General features: G+C 53.6%; 1 protein-coding gene across 1 annotated transcript in view; it reads left to right on the forward strand.

Moving 5' to 3' along the window:
• Window positions 1–12353, forward strand: part of TRPM5 (transient receptor potential cation channel subfamily M member 5) — a 52665-nt gene that overhangs the window by 22750 nt on the left and 17562 nt on the right. The window contains exons 6-15 of the mRNA XM_078863774.1: window positions 26–203; window positions 964–1028; window positions 1674–1871; window positions 4350–4455; window positions 6362–6480; window positions 7194–7643; window positions 8297–8464; window positions 9855–9984; window positions 10688–10833; window positions 11581–11693. Coding sequence (XP_078719900.1) covers window positions 26–203; window positions 964–1028; window positions 1674–1871; window positions 4350–4455; window positions 6362–6480; window positions 7194–7643; window positions 8297–8464; window positions 9855–9984; window positions 10688–10833; window positions 11581–11693 — 1673 coding nt within the window. The remainder of the gene's footprint in view (window positions 1–25; window positions 204–963; window positions 1029–1673; window positions 1872–4349; window positions 4456–6361; window positions 6481–7193; window positions 7644–8296; window positions 8465–9854; window positions 9985–10687; window positions 10834–11580; window positions 11694–12353) is intronic.

Raw genomic sequence — 12353 nt, forward strand, 5'->3', positions numbered from 1 at the left:
TGTACTGTCCACTGCTTTCGCCTAGGGTCTCAGGAAGGAGTACACGGTGCCAGGCTGGGAGCGGCCCCTGCTGCCGCTCGACAAGAACCACTCGCACTTCCTGCTCGTGGACGACGGCAGCACGGGTCAGCGGTCGACGCACGTGCACACGCTGCGCGTGCACCTTGAGCGGTTCATCGCCAAGCAGAAGACGATGCACGGTGGTGAGCGATGCACGCGTGGGTATGAGCGTGGGGGAGGTGGCTGCCAACTCAAAACCGTGCCCCACGGAACTTTGCGCTGTCCCAAAAACACATTAGAAGGCAGTTGAGTGTATCTGCCCGGCAGGGCGGACATCTCTAAAAAAGTTCTTCCATAGTTCACCGGATTCTTTCAGTCTAAGTAAAGATTCTGATTCTACTTCTGAGGGTAGCGCAATACGGCAACACGTGTGCCTCGCAAGGGAGAAGTTCCTGGGTTGGATTTCCGAAGTGCGGTGCCTTCTCCGTGCGGAGTTTGTGCGTTCTCCCCCTCTGTTTCGCATGGGTTTCCTCCAGGTTCCCCGGTGTCCTGCCATAGCTATGTATCTAACATTGGCCAAACCATCCCAAGGCTGCAAACATTTCCTGCAAATGATTCAATTGGGATGACACACGGCAACAACATCGCCTCCCTTCTGAGAAAACTCAACGGGACCCTCCTGAACGAAGGTTCTTGAGACTCGGTGGGCATTTCCTGGGTAGACGAGCGGGATACCAATCATAATAATCATGATCACCAACTTTCAGACAAACGCTAAGTCGCTCGCAACGAACGCTCTGGCTGTAAGAAAGTAGAAGGCCCACAGGGGCTGTTCGCTATTGCGGGAGTGACCGAGGGGAGTCTTGGCCCTAGGGATCCCAGTTACCCTTGCGACCCCAGCGACCAAAGCGACCCCAGTGTGACCCCGCTTAATGGCTCATGCGGGTTGGTGTTGCCCGACAGGGACGGGCTGCATCGAGATCCCGGTGCTCTACGTGCTGATCGGCGGCGAGCTGGAGGTGCTCAAGGTGGGTGGGCGGCGGTCTCCCGCAAATCCCTCGGCCGGCTGCGGCTGCTCGCGGCCTCAGAAAGCGATCGTCGGTCAAAGGGGCGAGCGATCGGCTTCAGCCGGGTGGTCCGTCCGCGTACGGAGATGAGTCCCGCGGTTTTTGCAGTACGAGTCGTCGAAGGAGGGGAGAATGGTGAGGAGTGAGCGGAGGTTTAGTCGCACGGGCTGCGAAGTGTTTCGTTTGGCGAGCCGGGCAGTGGCCTCGTCACCGCGGAATGAGGCGGCTCAGCTGGCGGACGGTCTTGGGTGGAGGGAGGCGAGTTGCAGAGTTTAGCAGCGTGGGGTGCGTGGTGGGTTGAGGCAAAACAGTCCGTGCTGCAGAGTCGATAGTGAAGCAGAATTGATACGGCACGGTCGGTGCAGTTGAGCACTCACGCACTCCGGCCAACGCGGCACCACAACAAAACTTGGCAGAACGTTGAGAGAGAGTCCTGGGGACGATCACCGAGCGTGGAAGCTCCGAGTGGACGACGCGAAAGGAGGCGACGGAGCGACGTCCGAACGACGCCGATTACCCGGCGGTGGCGGCCGGCAGCAGCTCATATACGCACCCCCCCCCTCCCTTCTCCCACCCTCCCCCCCCCACCCCAACCACCATCGGCAGACGGTGCAGGACGCGGTGGTGAACGGGACGCCCTGCCTCGTGCTGGGCGGCTCCGGTGGCATCGCCGACATCATCACGGCAGTGGTGTCCGTGTCCCCCGATGAGATCACCGCCGAGATGGTGGCCACCCACCACCACGCGGCCTTCCCCAACGAGGACGAGCTGAGCGGCGAGCAGCTCGACAAGTGGACCGACGTGGTGAGGAGGGGGAGGCACGAGGCGGTGGTGGAGGTGGCAGTCGTGGAGGTGGTGGAGGTGGAGGAGGTGGTCGAGGTGGAGGAGGTGGTGGAGGTGGTGGTGGATGTGGTGGAGGTGGTTGTGGAGGTGGAGGAGGTGGAGGGGGTGGTGGAGGTGGAGGAGGTGGAGGAGGTGGTGTAGGTGGAGGAGTTGGTGAACGTGGTGGAGGTGGTGGAGGTGTAGGTGGAGGTGGTGGAGGTGGTGGAGGTGGTGAAGGTGGTGAAGGTGGTGAAGGTGGTGGAGGTGGTGGAGGTGGAGGAGGTGGTGGAGGTGGTGGTGGAGGTGGTGGAGTTGACGAATCCGCCACCGCTCGACCGCGTCACCGCCCCGTTGCTTATGGCACACCCATCCACTCGTTGCCATAGCAATGTGGAATATCCACCGCCGGCTGGAGCCGAGCAAGTGGAGACTACAGCCGACCGACGACGCTCGTTTGGTTACGGCGGCGGCGTCGTGGTCGCCGTGGATGTTTCCGCGCGCAGAAACCAGCTCCGTGTGCGTGAGCGTTGGTTGCGTAAGTCTAGGCGCGGCTCGGGCGCGTGTGGGCGTTGCGTGATGTACGAGACGCTGACGGCTCCCACACGTTGCCAGATCTCGGGGAACAGCCGCCTCCAGCAAATTGGCCTCCTGTTCCAAACCCCACAAATCTCTCACGGCCCAAATCACGGTTAGATTCTGATAGATGAGTGAAAGGACATCGTAACCTTTCGTTTTGAAATTGTAATTTAATTGATGGTTTAAAAAAAATACGTCTAAAGTGTTTACTGTAAATGTCACATTTGGCATTGTGATGAATTGTGGCCCGACTCAATTTCAAAGTGTCACTTGTGTGAATTTATATGTATTATTATTAGTAACCCTACGCTTGTTTACTCAGGAAAGACCTCGGCGAGTCTCGAGACCATTCTTCAAGAGGGTCCTGCCAATTTTTCCCAGGAGGGGTACGGGGTCATGTTGCTGCCCTGTGTGTAATACCAACTGAGTGAATTTTCCAGCATTTTTTTTTTCAGCATCGGGGATGTTTTGGCCAATACCAGTTACAATTCTTTATGTCTTTAGCTATGGGAGGAAATCAGGGGACCCAGATGCAACGCTTGCAGAGATGCACCCAGGTCGGGAATTGAACCCAGGCTCTTATTCCTACGAGGCAGAAATGTTACCACTGCGCCGCCCTGCCCGCATGTTTGACCGTCGCTCGTAGCTGCTGTGTCGAGGAATCGAGCTCCGCAGACTCTTGTGATGGAAATAAATATTGCACTCTGGAGGTGATCGGGAGGCTCGGAGGGAGGTCAAAGCCCTGAGCCTCCACTTATGAGATCCTGGGTTCAAATCCAGGTTACAGCCACCTGCCATTAACCCGGGTGTTTGTGTAATGAGTTGATGGTCTCAGTCAGTTCGCCAAAAAATTAACCCAAAATATATATAGTTGTGCATTTAATTTGGCAAAATTCCATGTCTAAGAATTGAAAATGTTGGTTTGACTGTGAAGGAACTCACATTACTCGGTGTAGCAGGGTGGGTCGGGTTAATGCTTGACCCCCTGCTGTGTCGCTGGACCTCGAGGTCACTTTATGAGGCGGCTCTGTGATGTCCGCTTCCGCGGGCCATTCGCTCCAACGCGAGCGGAAGCCTCGACAGCGGTTCGGCCTCGGGCCGCGATGCCACGACACTGGCCGCCACCCAGGGCCGTGTGGTGCTCGGGCCCCGCTGTGAGATGGCAGACTGAGCTCGTGTTATTTGAACCGCGGGTTCAGAAAACTCATGACAGTATTTGAGCCCCCCGGGGTACAGAGTCCAGGGCGCCGCGGTGGCGAGATCTTAACTACCTCGCATGGTGGTTTCCATCTCGACCCTGACGCCTGCTGTGGATTTGGAGTTTGCGGTGTCTCTCTCCCAGTAGTCGCGTGGATTTCCATCCGTGTCCTCTGGTTTTTTCCCTCCACCTTTTAGAATCAATGTACGTTTAGAGTATTTGGCCACTGCTATAAATTTCCACGTGATAAGCCACTTCGTTGAGTTTAACATGCAGCCTTTTGGGACAAATGTTTTCCATAATACAGGTTTTTTTGGGTTAGATCCCGTAAATATAAATGTGTTGTTAGACCCGCCACCACCCGACACAGCCAACTTGTAAGGTTTGTCACGTAAACAGAACGTGCCAATTCGTTACTAGTACAGCACACCGGTGTGTTGGAGAGTACATCCACAACATTTACAATCTGGGAACGACGTTTCACCAGTAATTACAACTGGCATCATCTTCGTTGAGCTATCATTTGTGAGAGGCAGGTCGCTTCTGAAAAAGAGCTACTATAGCTCCGTGGGCCTTACCTGGTTAAAAAAAAATGTGTTTAGTTTGAAATTACAGCAGGAGCTCAAAGCACAACCTGAAACTGGTCTTCCATCGCCCCCCCACCCACCCACTCTCTCCCCGTGCAGATAAAGAGCATCGTGGAGCAGTCCAACATGCTGACGGCGCTCACCGAGGAGGAGCATGAGGTCGCGGAGCCCATGGACACCGTGATCCTCAAATCGCTCTTCAAAGGTCGGTCCATCTGCCCGTCCGACTGTCTGCTCAACCACCCCACCCACTGTCGGTCAGCCGCTCGATTTACTCATCCATCCCTCTGTCTCTCTAGTCATACGTCCATCCTTCTGTCTATAAATCCTCTCTTACTATTTATATTCTTGGGTCTTTCGGAGAAGTCACGTAGATAGGTTCGAAGAAAAAAATAAAAAAAATAACAGAAAACTACGACGTTTCGATCGCAACGCAAGCGGTCGTCTTCAGGAAAAGGGAAACCAATTCCTGTGTCTGCTTGTCAGCGCCGCTGTCCCTCCATACATCTCTCCGTCTGTCCGCTCGTCCGTACCTCCCGTCAGTTTGAATCTCATCACTCCGTCAGCCCCTCTGACGTCAATCCCTACGACTTGGTGGTCTTCTCTTTCTCTATTTTCCATCCCTTCCCCATCCATCCGTGCCCCCATCCACGCATCCCTCTGTTTGTCCCTCGGTCCATGTCCTCTCCCTCCGTCTGTCCCGTTCTTCCATGTGTCCATTACTGGGCGACCGCAAAAATCGTGTCGTTGTTGTTCTTCCCCCGCATCTCCGATGAGCACGGTTGGCTACCTATGGTGCGAAAGAACTTCAACATACACACACATTGTCAGATCAGTGTAAGCTGGCCCCGAGGTTACGTTGCCCAGTGTGCCTGGCGGGACTGGTCCCTGGTATAGGAATGTGGAATTTCTGCCACTGACTCGGGGCCACCAATTGAAATGAGCACTGTGGCATTTGCTGTGGGATGTTCACAATTTGAGAAGACTTGTGCTGTATGATCAACACAGTGCACTCAGCCAGGCGACTCCAGTTTGTGGAAAATAGTATCAGAAACGGTCCTGGGCCACTCCTAGGTTGACTCAGCCTTAATTGAGTGCTTAGTGTGGTGTGGAAGCATGTAAGGATGTATGTTGAACTTCTTTTGCACCGTACATAATAAAATGTTTCGCTCCGGATGATCGCTGCAAAGTATGACCTGTGTTTTGATTTAGTGTGCTGATCTTAAAGGTGGAGTGACTCATGCAGCCAGCTATGGCTGCAGGGTTTTGGTAGTACATGTTGTTTATGCCATTTATTGTGAAAATTCTGTCACAGTTCCTATGATTGCTTTTTCATTGCTTTCATGGCTTTATTTTGGTGATTTCGAAAAGTGTATTGGTTTAGCCATGTTTGTTTGTTGTAGTACAGAGTTAGACTGATGGCCTTAATCTAAGCTGTCTTGTGGTTGTTGTTGTTGTTGTTTGACTTGCATCCCACTGGGATTTTTGCACACAGCGTTGGTGTACGGTGTTTTTTCTGCAATATTTTGCTGTCTTTTCTTGGATTTTCTGTTTGCACTTAGTCACATATTCACTTTAAGATGTTTTTTGTTCATGTTTTTGTTTTTTGTTTGTTGCGGTTGCACCCGATTCAAGAGCTGAATGGCTCACAGGGCTATACCTAATAAATGAACTTGAACTTGAACTTGAACATAGCCAATCGTGCTAATCTGAGGTGCAGTGGAAGAACAACAAACTAAACACAAAAAGCAGTTCTAAAGAAATTAGTTTTCAATCTAGATGACTTAAAAGTGCATGGCTCCAGTGGCTTCCTAATATCAAAAGGAAGAGCATTCCAGACGGCCGCAGAAGCACATCTGAAAGCGCGCGATGCGGTAACCATTTTTGTTCGATGGACCAGCCAAAAAGCTGCTGCTGCGAGAATGACCAGAGTTTGTGTGATGGTTTATGCTCCTTGACGAGATCGGCGAGGTATCGAGGTGTCGACGACGCCTCACCTCGTCGTGCACCCTGCCACCCTCCGTGGGTTGCTCGCTTCACGGCGCTTGCATCATCGGTCTGCTAAAAGCCGTCCGCGGGATCTGTCTGTCGTTTGCCGGGTGCACGTTTAGCGTGCCGCGGTAAGAGCCACGAGGCGGCCGAGTACAAGGACGAGCTGAACCTGGCGCTCGCCTGGAACCAGATGGACATTGCCAAGAGCGAGATCTTCAATGGCAACATCGCGTGGAAGGTAACGGCAGGCTCTGGCGCAGGTGCCTGGTTGTTTGTAAACTTGTGCGACTCCGCGGCCCTGCGTCGTTTCCCGCGGTTGTCGCCGCACAGCCCGCCGATGTAGGCCAGGGCTCGTCCCGCTTTTCTTCGTTATTCTCCCGAGGCTCTGGATGTCCTCTTTTCACGTGAAATTTTACGAACGTTACAAATGTGTTTAGCAACAAACTATTACATGCACGTACGTGTTTTTAACTTCTTTCGCACCGTACGTAAACAACCGTGATAATCGGAGGGGCGAACGATTGGACGTTGGCGCCGTTGATGGTGGAGAGCCAGCATCGTTATCTACGAACGACAGCTTGAGCCGAACGCCGCTCGTTTCTGGCGCGTCGCGTCTCTCGTGGTCGCGCTGCCGTGCGCCGCTCCCCTGACGTGGTTTTTGGGTTCCGCCGTGTGGTGTTGTTCGCGTTGTGACGCCCGACGCTTCGCTATCGCGAGCAGAGAGCCACTTCAGAAACTGAATTGAACTCTGGGCACATTATCATCTTTACAATGAGTAGTTAAGCATCGTGAGTGGGGTTTTATTTTTTTTGTCCCCCCACCACCACCCCATCAGCGGAGCCCAGCCCCGGCGTCCGTGGTATCGACGAGCCGCCACGCGCTGGTAAGACGACGCGTCGTAGCGTGCCAGCCGTGGCCGCGACCCGAGCGTGCGTCCGTTGTGCGTTGCAGGCGAAGGACCTGGAGGAGTCGATGCACGTGGCGCTGGTGAGCGACAAACCCGACTTCGTGAAGCTCTTCGTCGAGAACGGCGTCAACATCGGCGCCTTCCTCACGCTGAAGCGGCTGCAGCAGTTGTACCGCGCCGCTGCACCCAAGAGCGTCCTGCACAAGCTGCTAAGCGACAAGCTGGCGCGCCGGAAGGATGAGAAGGGGGGATCCTTCCTCTTCGGGAAGAACGACGACGACGACGACGAAGACAGCGGCAGCAACGAAGCCGACGCGGCCGCCACGGTGGCAGAGGACGAGGCCAACGGCGGCCCGCTGAGCGGCAGCAATCCGGACGTGGTCCGCAAGCCGGGCTTCACGATGCGCGATGTGTCGCTGGTGCTGCACGATTTCCTGGGTGACGTGTGCGAGCCGATCTACCAGGGCTCCACGGAGAAGAGCTCGCTGAAGACCGTGAGTCGCCGCTCCCGCGCGGGGTTACCGTCGCCGCTCCCGATCGCTGCTTGGACGCGAGGCCCTTGGTGGTGTTAGGCCCCCCACCTTCCCCCCACCTTGCGCTTAAAGGAACCTCTGGGAGGGTGTGTTCATGCTCCCGGTCACACCTTGTGAACGGCAATTGTTTGTTCCGTCGCGTGAGAACTTTATCGATCGGCCGAGTCGGGCGGAGGAGGGTCTGACAACACGACGTTTTACTTCCGCGCCAATATGACCCAAGGCACAATAACGAATCGTAATGCGGGTCACCAAAAATCCTCTGTTAAAGAATTGTTTCTCTTTAGTGGCCACCACAGGGCGTCACGTGATTTAGAAGTTTACCTGTAGTGTTCTGATGATAAAAAGATGAAATCTGACGTTGAACTTATTTTGTCATAAAATGTATTCACAAAATGCTAATTACTGTTATTTTGCCCTGTTTGGTGAGTAGGGGGTACATGTATGTTGGGAAGGATGTATATATAAATATATATTTTTTTATCCATTCCGTAAATTTTCTTAACCTATTCTTCTGGGAAAGTTAATAATATGTACATGAAACTGCAATTGCCCCCCAGGGTAAATGGGCCATTTCCACTAATCGCACCGTTGCTTAACTTCGTCGCCCTCAGCTGTTCAAGAGCAAGGTGAAGGAAGTGGAGCAGGCTTACACGGACGAGACCGACTCGCCAACCTTTGAAGAGGATTCCACGAGGCCAAAGATGTACCCGTACAGGGACCTCTTCATCTGGGCCGTGCTGCAGAACCGGAGGCAAATGGCGCTCTATTTCTGGGAAATGGTGAGGCACTCCGGTGGGTTGGTGGGTTCAGGGCCTTGGTTTGCGGCAATATGACTAGGCCCAGAGGCAAACCGTTCAAAGAAGAAGGTCACATTTTTGGGGTTTTGTCTTCGACCAAAATAGTGCGAGAGCTGCATCGCAAGCAGAGCCACTTGCACGCGAACACAACAGGTGATGGAATAAACTTCTTCTATTTAGCCTCTTCCCCCCCCACCCCTTAGTTATTTTTTTGAACAATACGGCTTGACCGTACATTTGTGTCCTCACCAAGACGGTAATGGGGTGCGTCTCTGGGAAAGTCTGGCCCCGTTTACGACGATCCGATTTGTGACGATGGGGTTTCCAGGAACGCGTGGTGACGTCGTCGTAAAAGCGGGGACCACCTCTGCTTAACACTTTAGAGTATAAACAACTGAATAAAGTAAATATATACTTTTTCTAAAAATGGCTTCCATCTCCATGGCATCCTCTTTTTCAGAGGAGCCTCCCTGGGAGATCTCAAAGCCTTCGTGGGACATTGATTTCCCACTTTTTGTCAGCTGTGTAAGAACACGCCACTCAGGACGAGGCCCTTCCATGTAGTTGCTCCCTTCTCCCGGCAGTGTGAGATGTTCTTCTCCGCGCGATGCGTCCCCGGCATTGTGTACCTCACGGGTCGCAACCCCCAGTCGTGGGGGCTGGCCGCCTGGTCGCTTAATCCCATTCACCAATTGAAAAGTGTGGAGTCGAAGCGACTTTCCCCACGACTCTGACGGAGTGGTCGCGTGGCAGTTGAAAGTGGGGCGCACGGCAGGCGTGACACGACGACGACACCATTTGGGATTTGTGTGACGTCCAAAATGAGACTGCATCTCAAGCCGCTCTATGGAAATTGGGTGTGTAGCAGCGCCATGGTAGCTAGGAGATGTTAACTACCTTGCCTGCTATACATTTGGAGTTTGCGTGTCTCTCTCATCATCACGGTAGCTAGGAGATGTTAACTACCTTGCCTGCTATACATTTGGAGTTTGCGTGTTCTCCCTGTGGTCGTGTGGATTTTTCTCCGAGTTTCTCTGGTTTTCCTCCCCACATTTAGAATCAACGTGAGTATTTGGCTGCAATAAATTTCCACACGTGATAAGCCACTTTGTTGAGCTACAATTTGTGATGAGTTTGCTTCTGAAAAAAAGCTGCACACAGCTCAGTGGTAACAAAAAATACGTATACATTTTGCACGTTTAACTTCTTTTGCGCCATACGTAGCCAACCGTGCTAACCACGAGATTGCGGCAAGTGTCCATAGAGCCGAACCGCTTCGTCCTGCCCGTTGCACGCACCCAGGAAGGGGTGTGTGACGCGCGTGCTCTCTCAACTCTCCCCATGTGTGTGTGCGCACGCTACCCACGGGCAGGGCCAGAACTCGGTGGCGTCCATGTTGGCCGCCATGCGCATCCTCAAGGGGCTGTCGCGCCTGGAGGTCGAGGCGGAGGCGGCGCGGGAGATGAAGGACTTCATGGTGATGTGCGAGAACATGTCTGTCGGTGAGTGGGGCGTCGATGTCATCGCCGAACAGAACCCCCGACAGGATCACGAAACGTCATGAATCATAATTTGCATTTTGTCAGGCGCGATTCACCCGGGGACCTCGGCGCGCCATGCACGAAGTTAGGAACTATAAAGAGTCCAGAGTCCAGAGTCCACTGGTCGTACATGGGAAGTGTAGGCCTGGAGGCGAAACAACAGGCGGGTCTTTAGAAAAGACCTAAAGCAGGGCAAGTGAGCTCGCCTGTCTAGCCACTGGTGGGAGGGAGGGTGTCCCGTCGCTTTGCGAAGGTTCAGTCCACTCCATGCCTCACCCTCACCGTAGGCCTCGCCCTAACTCTCACATTACGCCACCCGCTACACAGTGGATGTGAAAGATCTCCCCGTGATGCCATTCGCAAGAGTAGGCCGCTGTGTGCCGGCGTCACGGTGCCTAATTTTAAACAATTACCAGATTTTGTAAATATGCATAGCAATCGTCGCCCCCCCCCCCGCCCCACTGCAGAAACTCTAGCAGGACCCTTCTGAAAAGTTGTTAGCAGTCTCTGGATTTAATGGGCAAATAAATAAACTGGGCGGTGGGGAGGGCTGGCCAGCAAAAACTCACGTGCTTGCGTGCACCACTAAATGCACCCTGTCGCTGCGAGTAATTCCCACTGCTGCTGCTGCCGCCGCTGCTGTTTGTTTCCCGGGAAACTGCAGCCGTGCTCAACGAGTGCTACCGGACGAGCCAGGCGCGCACCTTCAAGCTGCTCGTGCGGCAGAGCCCGTCATGGGGCAACGCCACGTGCCTGCAGCTCGCCTCCGAGGCCAACGCCGAGGCCTTCTTTAGCCACAGCGCCGCGCAGGTGCTCGCCGACGGCAACCACCGGGGAGCCTCGCGGCTACGTCGGTTTTCTTTTCTTTTTTCTGTGACGCGATGCGGCGTGCGCGCGTGGAGGTTTGCCGGGGACGGCGGTGGGATCCGGCGGCGCACGAATCTGGTGTCGCGGTAATGCCGACGTCTTGTTCGGATCTGTAGCTTTTAAGGAAAGCCGTCCGTGCAACAGGAGCCTTCGCTTGTAGGCCGGACACCAACGGATCTAACGACGAAGGCGTGTCGCCACCGCATCGCACATACACTGCTCTCAGCCTTGTCTAGACCACCAACGCGCAAAGGTGTGTGCGCTCTCCTTTCATTCTTGGGCCATAATACGGCCACACTCAGCTCTATTGAGTTGGTGGCTTAGACAAGGCTTTGAACATGCTAAGAGAAAATTGTAACACAGTGTCGTTATTTGACACGCATGCAAGTCATGTGACCACAAAGCATGCTGGTGATGCCTTGCATGTCATGCCTTGCATGCATGAGAGATATACCAAGGCATGATGGGAGTCACGCCTTCCTGCTGATTGCGAGTAGCACACCATTGTGTCTGCTGTAAAATCAGTTTCCTCTTGCGTGAAGTTTCCTGCCGCGATTGGTTTTCTCATCGTTTACAGAACGAGATTACAATGGGCTGCGATGCTATTTTTCCTTAACTTTGCATCTGCGTGTTAAGATGTTTCTTTTCCTCTTATCATACCTTGCTTCCTGTCATTTCACCGCCCTCTAGGACCTCCTCAACGACATCTGGTGGGGAGACATGTCCAACGAGACTGACATCTGGAAGATTTTCGCCGTGTTCTTCTGTCCTCCGCTGCTCTACTGCAACCTCATCGAGTTTAGGTGCTGCAAATTCACCGAGCTCGCTCGCCCCATCCGCGAGCGACGGGTCGCGGTTCACGTCACATTCGTCTCGTTCAGCACGTGTGTGTGTTTGTGTGTATGCGTGGTGCTGGCCACCCACCCCCCTCATGTGCCATGCCGGCCTTCATAGGTGCCCGTTAACAGCACTTGCCCCAACAGTCTGTTAAGGCTATACAGGGGACCTTTGTCTTGGTATGTTGAACTTCTTTCGCACTGTACGTAACCAACCTTGCTAATTGGAGGTGTGCCTGGGAAAAAACAACAAACTGAACACAAAAAGAAGTTTTAAAGAATTGATTTTTCAATCTAGATTTTAAAGAGCATAGCTCCAGTGGCTCCCTAATATCAGAAGGAAAAACATTCCAGACGGCCGCAGAGGCGCATCTGAAATCGCGCGATGCGGTAACCGTCGTTGTTCGATGGCTAGCCAAAAGCCGCCGTTGCGAGGATGAGCGGAGTTTGCGCGATGGTTTATGCTCCTTAAAGAGAACAGCGAGGTATTGTGTTTCATTTGCGGTAAGCGCTTTGTGTGTGTATTGAGTGTGAGGTCGAGGTGACCTGGTGGTGCACAAGGCAGGGCGCAGAGCCGGTATCGTTAAGATGCTGGGTTTGAATCCCTGTTTCAACCGTCCGTGATTA

This window comes from Lampetra fluviatilis, chromosome 16, assembly GCF_964198595.1.
Source record: "Lampetra fluviatilis chromosome 16, kcLamFluv1.1, whole genome shotgun sequence".
NCBI lineage: Eukaryota > Metazoa > Chordata > Hyperoartia > Petromyzontiformes > Petromyzontidae > Lampetra > Lampetra fluviatilis.